Here is a 17982-nt window from a genome sequence, read left to right on the forward strand (position 1 = left end):
TAGGAAGAGACAAAATAGGAACAAAAGGAAATGTTGAAAATAGAATAATTAAGGAAGCTAATAAGACTGCTGGCCGGTCACGGCCGGAGCGAGCTCGGAAGCCGGGATCGTGGGTTCGAATCCCACTCAGGGCATGGATGTTTGTGTGCGTTTTTCTCTGTTTGTCTACAGGTAGAGGCCTTGCGACGAGCTGATTACTCACCCAAGGAGTCCTACCGTATGTGTAAGATCTAGAAAAACGTAAGTGAACGGAGTTCATGGAGGTAGGCCTAGCCCCACTGGGGCTGTAGTGCCAAGGGAAAAAAAATAAGATTGGTAAGAGAATGATTAGGAGGTAAGAAAAGGCGGGAGAAAGAAGACGTATGTGGAAAAGAAAGAAAAGAGAATGATAAGTATGAAGAGAACTGGAATGAAATGAGAAATAAGAAGGGGAGGAAAAGGAAAGAAGCGAAGAATATAAAGGCGAAGAAGGAGACTTTAAAACAAAATTATTTTTCTTTTAGATCGCCTCTATATATAATACCTTGAATCTGAAATTGTTATACAGTTATACAGTGTGTCCCAGGAAGAAAGGTCAATATTCTGGGAGATCGGTGTCGATCAAAACCAAAAACAAACTCCGTGGTTTTAGTCCGCAAGCGAACTATACCGACCGAGTGACTGCCTCTTCTCGGCGAAGTTAGTGCCAACTTTAGCAGATAGAGGGTGTCGCGTGGTCAGTGCAACGGATCTCCACTGCCGTTAATTTCGGTATTTAGACCGGAGCCGCTGTTTCCTTGAAATAGCTCCTCAGTTATCCTCACGAGGCTGAGTGGACCCTGTTCCAGACCCACTACTTCTCAGAAAGTCTGGTAGTGTCGGGAATGGAACCCGGACCACTGGATCTGTAGCCAAGAACTCTGACCACTAGACCACAGAGGCGGTCTAAACTCGGTCATACTAACGAAAATAGTGTATATGTACATGTGGCCTATTCCGAACGGTTTCCGAGATTGAGCTATTTCACTGTACAGTCCGAAAACTGTTGACAAGAAAGAGATATTACGTACTGTTTCTAATACCTGTATTTATTGTTCAAGTGACAACGTTGGTAGAGTTTACGTAGTGTAATACATCTTCGAAAATTCCACCGTTAATATCGATGCACTTTGCAACTCGTGTGAGGACATGGCGTGTTGCTCGTCTGTACAGTGTACACGGAAATAGCTCTATCTCGGAAACAGTTCTAAATAGGACACATGTACATGTACATAATGTGGAGTAGAATGACCGATACTATGGCCTCCCAGAATATTTAACTTTCCTCATGGGGTTACTAACTGCGTAACTAGGTTACGGATGCTGGGAGTTTTACGATTGCGACACGTTTTGACCCTCAAGGCTTCATGGAGGAAATCATTTTACCTACAAGATTTAGTCACTGGAATAATTAAACATCGTATAAGAGAAATAATATAAGTGTAATAATTAATCAGAGAGTGTTCTCAGTTTGTTTTTCGTATACGATATGTCACTTCTGTAATAGTCCTAAGTGAAAACAATATCTCAGTCAAGAAAACCTACATTCAGAAAAGTGAACAACTCTTCGCTCTTCAATGCTGATTAATTCGTAGTATACTCGTATTTAACGTTATTTCAACTACAGAGATCTAAGATCATTTTGGACAATAAGCAGTGAAGGATTAGGAAGGAGGCGGTATTTTCTTGTTAGGTCAGATCAGCGTTTAGTGGGTCCCTTGTTAGCAATTATGGCCCATTCTCAGGTGGTGGTCTTCATGCCTGGAGAGAGGCTGCATGTCTAATACAGTCGAAAATGGGCAGTCCTTTGGCTGGTTGGGCATGGGACTAACAGAAGAATTTTACAAGATCTTGGACCTGCATGGGTTCTTTGGCATTACCTAAGAGAATAAGACATGAGACGCCAATTTCTTTTAGGATCATCAAAATCAATTAAAATGAAATGGGCGGACATATAGCACACGTGGGAGAGACAAGAAATGTATGCAAAATATTTGTCGTGAAATTTGAGAGGAAGGCACCAACTGTGAACCTAGGAATATACGGGAAGGTTGTATTAAATCTGGTAGAAATATGACGTAATTATGTGGACTGAATTAAACTGTCTCAGTACAGAGTCAATTTGAGCACATTAATGAGCTAATAATGCAAATCCCACCGTTAAAGCAACTATAATTTTATTAACTTATATTGCACTACATGTTTCGACCCTTATAAGGTCATCCTCAGATGTTGTGATTTACAGATTTTCATTACTGAATTGTAAAGCGTGTATACATATTTATATACTAGTATATAGGCTTAAAGTGACTACTTTCTATGTTCATTTATATTCTAGCATCTAGATGTTGATTTAAATGCAAGATATATATGAAACAAAAAGTTGAAAATTGAGAATTGAAAATTGATTTTACTAATTTTTAAAATTAATTTAAAAGTGTCATATGCTCTATTCACCTTAGTGTCTGTTGTTGTAGCTGATTATTCTGTTATTGGCCAGATTCGTTTGTGTCAACCGTTTCTTGAACACGAATTTATCTCCTTTTTTCCCCCCTTGGCACTACAGCCCCAGTGGGCCTAGGCCTACCTCCATGAACTTCTCCGTTCACTTCGGTTTTTCTAGATCTTACACATACGGTAGGACTCCTTGGGCGGGTGATCAGCTCGTCGCAAGGCCTCTACCTGTACACAAACACAGAAAAACACATGCACACAAACTAAACATCCATGCCCTGAGTGGGATTCGAATCCACGATCCCGGTTTCCAAGCGAGCGAAGACAGTACATGCCTTATACCGCTCGGCTACCGTGACCGGCTTATTTTCTTTTAGCATCATCAAAATCAATGAAAATGACATGAGCGGACATATAAGACACGTGGTAGAGACAAGAAATGCATGCAAAATCTTTGTCGCGAAACCTGAAAGGAAGAAACCAACTGTGGAAATAGGAATATACAGGAAGATAGTACTCGTAATTGATAGAAATATGACGTAATTGCACGTATAAACTGTCTCAGTACAGGGTCCATTTGAGCACATTAATGAGCCTCCGTTTTCCATAGAAGCCAAGAAATTTCTTGTCCTTCTGGGCGAGTAGGAACTTCTCAAGATGGACTTAGCTCCAGGTCCCGGAGGCTCGGTAATTAAGTGTATTTTCTTGGAAATCTTTTGAGGCAGAGTGCTGTAGTACTGACACACCTATTCTTACGCGGATTCTCTGTGAACCAGCCTCAGGCTGAAGATGGAATGTGGGAGGTGTACAATAGTTTCTACTGGACTGTGAATAATTGCTACGGCATTCTCCGGAAAAACTGTAGCACCACAATACCGTGTGGGAAATACCTCCAGGGCATTCAGAAGAACTCATTCGAATATACAAATGCTTTTGTTCACCGTGAAAGAATATTCGACATATCATTATGTTCCTGCTAGTGTTTTGACCCCATTCTAGTTGCCAAGCAACATCAGTTATCTGCCAAGCCTTTTGGCTTAGACTATTAACGCACGAGATTGGATACCCATATTTGTAGGCTGCTCTTCTGCCGGAAATCGACTCCCAGCGGGGGAAAGAATTTTTCATCTTTCCAGAACGTTCAGACCGGCTCTGGGACCCACTCAGCCTTCTATCCAATGCGTTTCGACGGCTATTTCCCCTGAGATAAAACGAACGGGGGGTGAAAATGATCACTCACTTCTATCTAGGGTCGAGGTCAAGAACGGAGGAGCTATCCCTCCACTCTCCATACGTCTTCATAGCATGCTGCCTCAGTATTTAAGCACAAGAACAATTTTACTTTTACGTTAGTTTTAAACTCTATACTGACTACGTTATCCCGGCTCCCCTCATGCCATATTGCTTAACTAATTAAGTACAGAGACAGCTTCTTTACTTTTACCTTTTCACTCGTGTATTCTTCACGACTCTTGTACAAATTCACCCACATTCTCCTGTGCCCCTGGGAAGCGCCGTAGTGTGGGACACGCAGAGTGTAATTTCTCGTCTACCCCCCTGTGCGCTTGGGGCTAATTCGTGAAATGGTGATCAGCCCTACGCACTAAAATTAAGTGTAGTGGAGCCACTTACAGAAAATTATAGTGCTTACCTAGACCTATATTATATATTTATATATAGCCTAAATAAAATCACGCACTATTCCAGTTAAAAGCTTATATCCAAATTCTTGTAGAAGCTGTAATCATGATTGTTATTATATCGCTATTTACATTGTAGTGGCATTCCTGAAAAAAAAACACTAATGTATAAAACAAAAACTCGAAGCTATAAACAATGGTTACATTTCTGAATGCCATTTCTCTTGAGGTAAATATAGCCACTATGATTTGGCTTGGTTAATTTCAAACAGTCAAGTCCACGCCATACAAATTGTTATCCAGTGTGTATCGGAAATAAAGAGGCCGAAGCGTGAAACTCAGCATTCATGTCCGTCTAGTAAATAGGTGGAGCCAGAATAGCGCAGTTGGTACAGCGACTGGCTACCGGCCGGAAGACCGAGGGGTCGGAGTTCGAGTCCCGGAGAGGGCAAGAATTTTAGCTTTTCAACGTCGTCCCGACGTCGGCTAAGGGCCCAACCAGCTTCCTATCAAATGGGTACCGGGGGCTCTTTGCTCGGGGTTAAAGCGGCAAGGGCATGAAGCTGACCACTCACCTCCAGCTAGTACTGAGGTAAAGAAAATCTGGATCTATACATCCACTCCCCTATACGCCTTCATGGCGTAATGGTTAATTAGTTAACTACAGGGACAACTTTAAGAATTAATGAAGCAAACCCTCTACTACCTTATAGGTCTGCATTGCTTGATACTTAATTGGCCCTTGCACAGCGACCACAGTGATCTAATGTGCTTTTAATGCTTAATTAATTAATGACTCTGTTAAAACATAGATTTTCCATAACAGAACGACGGTATTTCATACATAAGGCAAAGTAAAGTTGTCCTGCGCTTAATTATTTAAGCACCGCATCATGAAGACGTATAGGGGAGTGAAGGTATAGCTTACTCATTCTTGATTTCGGCACTAGATGCAGGTGAGTGGCCAACTTCATGCACGGCAGGTTTAACCCGGGGAAAGAGCCCTCGGTAGGATCTGGACGCTAGGATACAGAGAAAAATCACATACCCTTGCCAGAAATCGAACCCTGGCCGTCCATCATGTAGCCCGTCTCTTTATTGACTCTAAATATTTATGAAATATGATATTCTGTTGTGTAGTGGCCAGAGTTCCTGGCTACAGATCAAGAGGTCCGGGTTCGATTCCTGCCGCTACCAGATTTTCTGAAAAGTAGTGGGTCTGGAACGGGGTCCACTCAGCCTCGTGATGATAACTGAGGAGCTGTTTCAAGGAAATAGCGGCTTCGGTCTAGAAAGCCGAGATTAACGGCCATAGGGATCCGTTGCGCTGACCACACGACACTCCCTATCAGCAAAAGTTCACACTAACTTCGCCGACAAGCGGAGATCGCTCGGTCGGTATAGTTCGCTTACGGACTACAGGCCACGGAGTGTTTTTATGTAATAATAATCACAATTTTTTTGTCCAATTCACGATGAAACATAACAACGAACAAAAATGTGACACCAAAAATTTATTTTGGATATATTATTTTGAAACGTGCTCCTTTTATAGGTTTGTATACATCCAAAGAAACAGGATATGATTCACGACTTACAATTGTACGCCACATTTCGATACATCGTCTGCTTTCTCCTCCGAATGCAGCCGTAGCCGATTGCATTAGATGGTTACAATGACACTGGCTCTTACATGAATGGGCGATAAATCATCTGCTAATCTGAAACATTCTTTTACCATCACGACTGGTGCCCGGGTGGGTGGTCTGCTCTTCTTACGACCGAAGAACAGTTGCTGTTTGAATCCTAATGGCTTATTGTGAATTAATTTAAGTGCGTCTTGCAAAAATTGCAGCTTATACGCCTAATAGCGAGCACTGAAATGGAAAATCTGTACGGTTGCATTCATGAAGAATGAATGGATTCCTTAGCTGCATTTACTTTCTAAATAAAAGTTTCGAAGTAACTGTCCTAAAGCAGGGTTTATTGCCCTGATCAAAAGAGTCCGACTCCAGGCTCCATCCCGAGCCAGTCTGTCCATTTCTCTCAGCGCCCTCTTTCTCTGATACCATGAATTTACGGTCTTGATTTACGACAAGAAACCTTCCACCTAAACACCAAGTCAAATTATATAAATGTACATTTTTATCTTCAGTTATTTAGATAGGACACGGAAAAAGATACGATTTTGAACTGAATGGTAACATGTATTCCCCGATTTTAATGTATTCTTAACAACTTCATGTCATTTCGATTTTTTGTTTTTCTTAAATAAGTAAACAAAGATAAAATTGTCCCTCTGATTAACTAATTAAGCACTACGCCATGATGACGTATGGGGGTATGGATGTATTTTTTTCCTTGGCACTACAGCCCCAGTGGGCCTAGGCCTACCTCCATGAACTTCTCCGTTCACTTCGGTTTTTCTAGATCTTACACATTCGGTAGGACTCCTTGGGCGGGTGATCAACTCGTCGCAAGGCCTCTACTTGTACACAAACACAGAAAAACGCCCACACACAAACTAAACATCCATGCCCTGAGTGGGATTCGAACCCACGATCCCGGTTTCCAAGCTCGGCTACCGTGACCGGCGGAATGGATTTATAGATCCGTATTTTCTTGACCTCGGCACAAGTAGGAAGTAAGTGGTCAGCTTCATAGCCCGGCCGCTTTACCCTGGGAAAGACCCCCCCTGGTACCCATTATATAAGAGGTTGGGGGGGCCCACAACTGGTCTGGACGACGTTGAGAAGAAAAAATTCTTGACCCTAGAGAGACTCAAACTCCAACCCCTCGGTCGTCCAGCCAGTAGCCAGTTCCTATTCCGACTACGCTATCCAGGCCCCTCCATTTTTTTTTCATATAATTTAATTATTTAAATCAAACTCTAATATTTGTCATAATAAAAGTTGAGTATACCTACCCAAGATCACCAGTGAGAAATATTTGTATATACTAAATTTTAGTCAGGAAACCTGAGGAGAAGATCCCCACTTTGGAGGCCCAAGAGTTGAGGACAGGACAACATTAAAATGGACATTATAGAATTCATGTCACTTGAGATAGAGTCCAATGTTAAGGTCTTATAAACACACCAATAGATATTTCAACTTTACCAGACATTTCAAAGATTTATTATTATAAATACAAACCACTCCGTCCAATGTGACATATAAGTTTTTACTACTTATCTAAGTTTTAACGTAATAAAAACTTATATGTCACATTGGACTGAGTGGTTTGTATTTATAATTGTTAGTGTGACGGACCAGAATGAAAAAAAAATCAGATTTATTATTAATTTTATATTGGATCTATGAAGTTGCAACACATTGTGATGGTGTTTTCTTATGGCATAAGGGCTTTATATCTATGATAAAACTGAGTAAAATCACGACATAAGTTTTAAAATAAATAACTGTTCTCTGTCCTACGTTCAACTCTTCACGTTTCAGACACTGTACAATTATGTCCTCTCTTCCACAAAATGTAGAGATAGAACCATTAATATCTAAGGTGACAACGTGTTAAATTTTCTCTGTTCACTTCTCATTACGGTCACAGACTTTAAAAAACTGTGTTTTCCGTGAGGCATATTATTTATATTTCTATAAATAAAATAATATCATCAACATAGAGATTGGTGTGTTCTATTTAGCTCAAGGTCCATTTGTGCTCCTTCTCTATCAGTTGTAGAAGGAAACTTAATAGCAGTGGCGATAAAGCATCTCCTTGTTTTTGTAGGAAGTATTTTGTGTAAGTGTAACGTGTATATTCAATCTGCCGTTGCTGACAGTAATGACCACGGAGCAGTACCTCCCGTCTCCTCGGGATCAAGTAACTGTTGACACAATACGGCTCTTCTGAAATGTAGACAATGGCGGAGCCCCGATGCGCACTCTGCGTGATATTGCCAAGTCTCATGTCAAAACGAAGTCTATTATACTAGTCACGACATAATACTGCCATGAGCAAGATTAAGTATTAAATTTTCGTATTCATATACATATTTATATACAGAGTGTTCCAGAAGCACTGTGTTCTTTTGTTATACTACGATTTACATTAAAATAGCAGATGATGTTTTGGCCATTACTTGATGACAGCTAAACCAATCAGCATTGGAAATATGTAAATTTTAGTTGAACACTGAATCCTTGGGTGGGAGATTTTACTGTATTTTAATGGAATACAAGGATTTATTTGTACAATTGTGCATGGACAATCTAGGAACATAGCATTTCAAGAAAAAATAGAAATATATTAAGTTATTAAAATCGCTAAAATGGTCCTTCTTGGGATTCTGACAGTCATTGTGATGATTAAGAAATGTCCCACTCTTCATACTTTTCACAAACGTTCTCCATATTTCACTCTGTTCCAAGGTACTTATCCAATCCACATGATCATAGCAGATTCCTTTAAGCTGATTTTAATATTATCATCCCACCTAAAACTACTTACGTCGTATATTAACTGGTTTCTCGCTTCATGGTTTTAAAATATTGTGTGCTAATTTATGATCGCCCCATGCGTGCTATATGTGCCTCCAATCTCATTTATTACTTAAACCACCTTTTTGATATTTGCTAAAATAAGACAGGAGTTTTTAAACACGTAAAAGTGTAAGTTCCGGGAAAGAATTACGAAATCAAAATTCATTCAGGCGCTTTTAGCCAGCATGGTTAGGCTAACGACAAATATAAATTGATAATTATCCTACCTGAAATTTAGTTCCCATGCCTGTGTTCATTGTTTTTAATTTTACTGATTCGGATTGCATTAAGTTGGCTCGATATAATCTCGAAGTTTTGCATCACGTTCATAATTGTACCGTCCTAGAAACTACACACACAAAACTTGCAATATTTTATTACGCGTCTACATGTCTGCCCGAACGGGACCCGGAAGAGTGCAGTCAGTACAGCGACTGGCTACCGGCTGGGAGACCGAGGGGTCGAAGTTCGAGTCCCGGTAGGGTCAATATTTTTCTCTTCTCTGCGTCGTCCAGAGCGGCTCTGGGGACCACCCAGCTTCCTATCCAAAAGATAATAGGGTCTCTTTCCACGGGGGTGAAACGGCAGGGACGTGAAGCTGACCGCTCCCCTCCGACTAGTGCCGAGGCCAAGATAATGTTGATCTATACATGCACACAATTCTGTGTTTCCTGCGTCATCTAAGTTGTTTCTTTTTTAGCATTATGAAAAACTTTTAAAAGTTATATATTTTTGGAAGAAGTTTATCAGATCAAATCCTAGAACCCTATATTCATTACAAGTATCATTTTCAGCCTTCCGAACGATCACACAGCCCCCCCATGTTGATATTATCGATGTCTATTAATTGAAAAGATCTGTGGTCTCTAGAAAAATCACTCTATCTTAAAATCCGTTTATAGTTCAAAATTATTTGGAGAAACCAGACACAGTAATTACATCATAATCCTACCTTTTTATGAAGTCATGACAGTAACTTCACAAGGAACCAGATGTTCTTAATAAGTTAGCAGTTATTTAGCGACGTTGCATCAACTACATGGATTACATAAAAATTACAGTAAAGTTATCCCCGTAACAGGCCGTTGAGGCCTATACAGTTGTGAGATGTCGGGGCTCCCATAGTTTCTCTAGGCAATCGGCTCACAGATGGCAGTGAGGTTGCCAGCCTTAAGCACCGGCCACCCTTTACCTCCAGGAAGATTCCTGATACTCATTTCTGTTAGAGGCTAAGAAAATCCCATGGCCATAATGCAGCTGGAAGGATTAAGTTAATTGAAAAATCCGATGATTTCATCGGGTATCGAAACCGCAACCTGCTACATTGTAGCATAGTGCCTCAACCAACTACGCTACCACGTGCCCCGTATGGATTGCATAGGTCAGGGTTAAACAGTACCGAAGTAATATATGCGGTGAAATGGAAAGGATTGGGTCGTAAAGGATTTTGGCCTTTATTGAATCAGCATCCAAGTATAGCTTGGAGAGACGGAAAAACGTCAAGACAGTTGTTGACCTTACCTAGCTTGGCTAGGCATAAGCTAACCTGCTCGTTGAGATGTGTGATATGCATATACAGACATCTAATTTGTGCAGATGTCTTCCAGCAGTGACCCCGATACACACTAACAGATGACACTGTGAACTGAATATGTATTATCTTGTTTCTAGAAATCTCCGAAAGTTCATCAGCCTCTAATCATGTGTAAACAATACGGACCTACACGCAGCCCAACTCTTTTGACCTATGGAACTAGAACACATAGTTTCTTGGAGCCCGTTCGGATAAGCGATACGCAGTTTGAATTTCGAACAACTCGCATGTCACTGAGAGCCATCTCAGTGCCACTTTCTCTCATGCAAGACAGAGAAATCGAAGGTGACAGGTCATCGGAAATGTTTCAGCATTCCAATCGGGAGGTCAATAAACTAACTAACTAACTCACAAACTGAATAACTCATGGATCTGAGTCCTCATTGATAAGTTAATATTCACTCAGCTGTTTAAATATTTTCACCCGAATGTTAATTACCGTGAAGAATGCCGTTTTCTGGGATGTGGCGCCGTGTAACTCTTGTGTGGATCGACGTTTCGGAGGAACGTATCGCCTCCATCTTTAGGGTAGAAGATCTATACGGCGCCACATCCCAGAAGAATGTTTCTTCATAGTTACAGCCGTGAAAACCTCAAAATATACATTGTCAGTTACCGTGTTCACAAACGCTCGGCACTGGATCATACCACTGGCCATTTCAATTCATTCTACAGCCTCCCATCTCAGCCTCCATCTCCCAAGTGGTGTATTCCATTCAGGTTTTCCGATTGATTTTTTTACACGTTTTCTTGTCTTTTCAAAAGGCGCTACATATTTCACACATCTTCATTCATTCACCAATGGCTCTGCATCCCTTTCGTTGGGCCCTGGCCTCTTCTTCAGTTCCGTATTCGTTTCTACATAGACAGTAGGACTCCTTGGACGGGGGATCAGCCCGTCGCAAGACCGCTACCTACTCACAAGACAACACAGACACAGAATAAACACACACAGACATCCATCCCTCGGTGAGATTCGAACCTACGGTTCCAGTGTTTGAGCGGGTAGGATAGTTTATGACTTAGACCTCGCGGCCACCGTGATCGACAATTCTACTCCTCTGATACTCCTTATTTTGAAGACCGTAATAATTCTTGGTGAAGATAACTAATTATGAAGCTCCTTATGCAACTTTCTCCATTTTCCTGTCATTTCCTTCTCCCACTTAGGACCGATTAGCCACCCGTTTCCAAAACAGTCAATATATTCATACGTTAATCTCTTAGAGCCAGAACTGACGGCAGTTTTCGTTATTAGGTGTGTAGAAATCGGGGACACAATTATCTGCAATGTATTTAGCTAGTTGGTGCCGGTCACGGTAGCCGAGCGGTCTAAGGTGTGCACTGTCTTCGCTCCCTCGGAAGCCGGGATCGTGGGTTCGAATCCCACTCAGGGCATGGATGTTTGTGTGCGTTTTTCTGTGTTTGTGTACAGGTAGAGGCATTGCGAAGAGCTTATCACCCGCCCAAGGAGTCCTACCGAATGTGTAAGATCTATAAAAACCGAAGTGAACGGAGAAGTTCATGGAGGTAGGCCTAGGTCCACTGGGGCTGTAGTGCCAAGGTGAAAAAAAAATAGCTAGTTGGTAAGTTAGACAAACGTACTCTTCGCCAGATCAAGTGGAGGAGGATGAGATGGACAGGTCATGTAGCACGCACGGGGGCGAAGCGGAACAATATAGCATTTTGATGGGAAAACTAGACAGTAGGAGACCTCTAGGAAGAACTAGACATAGGTGGGAGAATAATATTACGATGGTTCTTTGAGAAATATTAAATGGGATGATTTGAATTGGATTGATCTAATTCAGGATAGGGACAAGTGTAAGGCTCTTGTGGACCCGGTAATCAACATTCGAGTTCCATATTTTTCCCCCCCNGATTCGAACCCACGATCCTGGTTTCCAAGCGAGCGAAGACAGTACATGCCTCAGACCGCTCGGCTACTGTGACCCGCTCGAGTTCCGTATAATATAAGGAAATTTTTGAGTAACTGAGCTACTGGTGGCTCCTCAAGCGGGACTCCGCTCCGTGAAATAAGTTAGTTAAAAGAATGCGCCTCTGACATCTGAGAGATTTTTTTTATGTTATCATTCCTTGGAATTTTACGAAGCAGTAAGAAACCATGAGGACATTCCTTACTGAAATAACTGTATTATATGGATTGTTCTTTAATATACACGTCTCCACACTCTTACTACTTATCTGGTGACATAAATATCTTTAAAGACCGAATTTGAATATTTTCGCCCCGCATCTTCATCACATTCTTACACAAAGATCCGAATACAAAGACCGTTGTTCATGTTCTTCGTGATAAGCATGTAAACAATATTCAGTTTAAAAGTACGTGGTATGTTAGGTATGCGCCACTTTCATGCTGTCATGTTACGGTCAATTCTCCTTCGTGACCGATGAGCAGAGGTTACAAAACCTAAACGCAGTGTGGTATTTACACTGGTTCGAAGTAACGAGGGCCTTACTTCGCGTCCTACTCAGATACTATCAAACTGTTGCTATTCGTGATTTTCACTAATATTCTCAGGCGAGTGTAGAATATTTTAAATAAACAAGCCCACAATGCTTTGCTCCAAACTGTTGAGTTCAAGATTTCATTATTATAAAACTTGTTCAGTCGATATAGTGTGGTTAAACAACATATGAGATTAGCTTTGTAAAAGCATTTATTGTACAGTAAATACTAATGTGACGGTCACGGTAGCCGAGCGGTCTAAGGCAGGAACTGTCTTCGCTCGCTCTCTTGGAAACCGTGATAATGGGTTCGAATCCCACACAAGGCATGGATGTTTGGTGTGTGTAACCCTACGGGCCTTCACGGCCTGTTACAGGGATAGCTTTACTTTTTTACTTTATGTGCTTATTCTGTGTTTGTGTTGTCCTGTGTTTAGGTAGAGGCCTTGCGACGAGCTGATCACTCGTCCAAGGAGTCCTACCGTCTACAAAATGGTCATGAAACTGAGAAATCAGCCCTATGTTTCAAAGTGAGAGCAAGATGAGAGAAAAAATAATTAATAATATAAAACTCTTTGAAATTTCAAACGAAAAACATGACAATTCTCATTTACAGATATGGTTTCCGCTGTCAGCCCTTCTGCTAATCCGCTCTTAAACAAAGTGGCCCTTGAGGGAAACCATAATGTCACGAATTCGCTGAATATATGGTGTAAACTTGAAAAGTTCTAAAAAGGCAGCATTGTAGAATAAGCAATATTTCTACCTAAGGATATCTTCTTTTCAGAAAAGTGCAAGACATCAATACCGACTGAAGTACAAATACCTCTCCTTGCTCTATATTGCTATCTTCTGGTCCTGTCCATAACTCTTGAAAGCCTTAACCACTTTTATATTCATACGTTTCATGAGTTTTGTTGATTTGCTCGTCTGTAAGAAAAATCTCCTTACGACAACCTACGTTTAACAAATTGGGATACACAGCGATAAGCTGCGGGCTGGACTGCCGCGGTTCGATTCCCGGCTGGGCAAGAGATTTTTCTATACTCCACAGCGTCAGTACAGCTCTGGGGCACACGGAGCCTCCTACATATTGGGCACGAGAGTTTCTTTCCCCTAGAAGTAAAGTGGCCGTGACGTAAAAGTAACCACTCACCTCCACTTAGTGCTGAGTTCAATCAAGGTGAAGTTATACTTTCACTCCCCCATGTGTCTTCATGGTGTAATGCTTAGTTAATTAACCACAGGGGCAAACAAATTCTTTGTGATGTTGGCTACGCCTTCTGAAGATAGTCAGTGGTCGAAACACGTAAAGGCATGAAGAAAGCAGTCTTCTGGGATTTGGCACCGTGTATATGTGGTTAACACCACATATACACGGTGCCAAATCCCAGAAGACTGCTTTCTTCATAGTCACCGCCGTGAAAGCCTCAAATCTTACACGTAAAGGCATACTTTACACTCCTAGCTTAAATTTGTTACCCTTGATAGACCTTCAGAAACACTGGGTTTCTTGGACTTTGTCCATCGTTTGGCATTGTAAAAACTATAGGAGATAACCTCAACCACTAGTCCAGTGATTGAGGTTAGCTCTTTCTAAGGGACCTAACAGAGTAAATGTCTCGCCCTTCACCTGAGGATGGAAACAGATCCAGTTTCCGAAACATTTTGTTATCTAGGTAGTTACTAGAATACCGGTCGATGGACAAAGTCTAAAAGCCAATAATTCTGAAAGTCATACACCATCGTCAGAACCCCTTAGAATCTACATGATAGACCGTGTTACTCATTCATGTAAGAACTGAGGTTTGCTGGGGCCGTTTGAACAGGTGACTCAGAAGGCTCCATCTCTGGCTCGCACTGGATTCCACTGTGGACTGAATCTAACTAGTGAACAATGAAGTGATGTGCATGGTCATTTAAACTGGATTTTGGGGCAGTCCACCTGTTGTGCGTGTCGGCTGACTCGGGGGGGCACCAAATTGCTTGGTCATGCTTGTGAGCAAGGAATCCCGTGCGGGGGGTAGTGGGAAAGACAGGCAGCAGCGGACGGGCCCATAGCCCGAATTCACTCACGCACACACACATGCATTACAAGCCGGAAAGTCGAGGGTTCAGTTCCCGATGAGGTCACTGGATTTTTCAATTGACGTAATCCTTCTAGCCGCACTGTGGCCCTGGATCGACTCAGCCTCTAACAGAAATGAGTACCAGGAATCTCCTGAGGGGGGGGGGGAGTAAAGGGCGGCCCAGCCGGTTCGTACGTAAACCAACATTTGTATAGACGCAGGGAGCAAAACGCTAAATTCTCAATAAAATCAGAATGTCTAGAATATTGTTGCTGCACTAACCTACACGATTAAGAACTTACTAACAGAATTTTGTCAGAGTGTATCATGAACTCACGAGTTTGTGTGTCTCCAGTTGTGAGGTTTTCCTCAGCTGCACCAGTTTCATTTCGTGTTCCTCGTGCTGCGATCTGAGATCGTATGCTTTCTGTCGGTCCGCTTCTGTCACCACCTGAAGACAGGCAGATCACCAGAATGTAGTTCATAGGAAACACCACTCGACAGTACAGCAAACAAACCGAATAGTAAATAAAATCGCAGCAAGTCTGGAGGAAAAATCCCTCTGCACAGCGACATTTCTTGACCTAACCCAAGCATTTGATAAAGTATGGCACTCCGGTCTACTATATAAAATCAAAAAGGTTTTTCCTACCCCATATTTCCTATTATTAAAATCTTACATTACAGAAAGACACTTTCAAGTCAAATACAATACAACATACTCAAACAATTACTCAATGAATGCCGGCGTACCACAGGGAAGTGTGCTGGGACCATTACTCTATCTAATTTACACATCAGACCTGCCCACCACAGACAAAACAATCATAGCAGCTTTTGCCGACGACACGGCCATACTATCAACAAGCAGAGATCCTCAACTAGCATCACAATACTTACAAAACCACTTAGATCTCTTTGAACAATGGGCCACCACATGGAAAATCACAATCAATCAGGCAAAATCTGTTCAGACAACATTCACCACCAGGAAAACAACATGCCCACAAGTCTCCATCCAGAACACACCAATTCCTGTGCAATCCGGGGTAAAATACTTTGGACTTCACTTGGACCAAAAATTAACATGGCAGAAACATATTAAAACCAAACGTCAACAAATGAACATGAAACTCCGTGAAATGTCATGGCTCATGAACCGTAAATCAAAATTATCCTTAAAGAACAAACTGATACTGTACAAATGATTAATTAAACCTACATGGACATATGGAGTTCAACTGTGGGGCTGTGCAAAGCCATCAAATACACAAATCATCCAAAGGCTACAGTCCAGAGTTCTAAGAACAATCACCAACGCACCCTGGTACGTCTCCAACCGGACGCTCCACAACGACCTGCAAGTCCCATATGTAACAGACGAGATACGAAGATCAGCTCTACTCTACAAACAACTACAAGGACATGACAACAGATTAATTGAAGAAATAAGAAACCCTCCCAACGTTGTACGGAGACTGAAGAGACAGTGGCCATCCGACTTTCCGAACAGACAAAATTAGGTTAAGCAATAAATTCTAGCATCAATTGTGTTTAAGAGCATCGACGCTGGTTAATTCTCTACTCACGTTCCTACTTTTAACCAATTTACTTATTGCTCCTTACTGTAGTGAGTAGATTGCAAATTCGCAGAGAAATAAAAAAAAAATTGCAGACAAACGTAAGGATTGAAAAAAATTTGCAGACAAAAGTAAGGATGGAAATAAGAGTGCACTACCAGTAGTAAGGAATTCCACGAAGCATAGACCTTTTTTGATATGCTGATAGTTACTGATAGACAGTTAAGGTTTTCCTTCCTTTTATATAACCAGGAGGTTCATTGCCATGTTCAGAACCAGCCGCTGTGCCAATTTAATCCTAACCTTTGCTTTAAGAACCTGTTTAACATTATCCTGGCGTCTACACCTAGGGATCCCCGAGCGGATACTAGAGGTACTGTTCTGTTTATTTCTTTTAAAAAATATTATGGTATTGTGCCATCGTCCGAAAGCTTCCCACATATCTCTGAGCATCGCGAGTCAGAGTGTTACGCCCGAGCAGCCGAACGATTTGCGTGAAATTCTCGCACGATCGCGCTGTATCATTAGTCCCTTTTCTGAGAGCCTTTGTGGAGCGTCTTAGCGAACCATCGATTCGTCGTGTGGCTGTATGGCAGCAGCTCCTATTAAATCAATGATTCGACAAGACTAGCCACGTGACGTGCCACAAACACTCGTGAAAAATGAGTCTTGGAGTGATCAAATCGGGGAAGATGAGGTGTACGGGATATGCAACGAAAATGGTAACATAAGAAATGTATAGAACATTTTGGTGGGGAAACAATAAACGAAGAGATCACTTGGGATCACTCATGATTGCCCTAGGGCGTTGAGGCGCTGTTGAGCTGTTGATACGCTCTGATGACGGCTGCGGATGGTGACGGAGGGCAGGAAGGGAGACCTCCGCAGTCAGACATCGACTTTGCTGCTTCTCCACATAGAACTCGTCTTTGGGCTAAGGGCCATCATATATTGGCTGACTTATACTATACCTGCAGTCTCTCTTCCAACTGCTTGTTCTGCAAGCGGAGTTCTGTGACCTCCTGCTGAAGCTTCTGAATGGCTCCACTGCTGGCGCCAGTTTGCTGGGCGCCAGCGGCGTCACGACCAGCACGTACGGCGTCTCGAAGTTGAAGCTTTAACGACTCTTCTCGTGCTTGAGCTTCTTTGAGTGCTTGACGCATTTCGGCGTCTTTAGTCTTGAGCTCATGCAACATTCCGCTGTTTAGCGTCTTCGTAATGGCGTCCTTCTGGCGCTGAAGGGCATTCTCGTGGTCACGCTCTAGCCTAAAAACACAGAGGTAAAGCAGGTCAGTTTATTTCTAACCATGGACTGATAGCTGCATGTACTTCATAGCGTGAAATAGCAGGACTCCTCCGGGTCACGAATTCGGAAGGAAACAGACCTGATTTATATGAAAAATGCCTCCTGAACAAGAATTTTTTCTGGAAGGAATGATAATATTCAAGAAATATATAAATCTCACTTTTCTGTAGGTTGCTTCGACCAAGATTCGAGCTAATAACTTCCGAATACAAAGTATGAGTGATAATGTGGTACAGTAGGCCAGAAGTGGCCGCAGTACAAGGGACTTAGTCCCACCCCACTAGCTTAAAAAAGATGAGCGATAATTATTGTATCGTGACCTCCCCTCCCTCCCTCCCACCCTCCCTCCC

General features: G+C 42.0%; 1 protein-coding gene across 12 annotated transcripts in view; it reads right to left on the minus strand.

Annotated features, from left to right (window-relative positions):
• Positions 1-17982, minus strand: part of LOC111868449 (centrosome-associated protein CEP250) — a 119668-nt gene that overhangs the window by 87511 nt on the left and 14175 nt on the right. For all 12 annotated transcript variants that reach the window (XM_023859092.2, XM_023859088.1, XM_023859091.2 and 9 more), the window contains exons 3-4: positions 17298-17592; positions 15084-15197 (exon numbers count right to left, since the gene is read on the minus strand). In XM_023859092.2, coding sequence (XP_023714860.1) covers positions 15084-15197; positions 17298-17592 — 409 coding nt within the window. The remainder of the gene's footprint in view (positions 1-15083; positions 15198-17297; positions 17593-17982) is intronic.

This window comes from Cryptotermes secundus, unplaced genomic scaffold (genome assembly GCF_002891405.2).
Source record: "Cryptotermes secundus unplaced genomic scaffold, Csec_1.0 scaffold106, whole genome shotgun sequence".
Lineage (NCBI taxonomy): Eukaryota > Metazoa > Arthropoda > Insecta > Blattodea > Kalotermitidae > Cryptotermes > Cryptotermes secundus.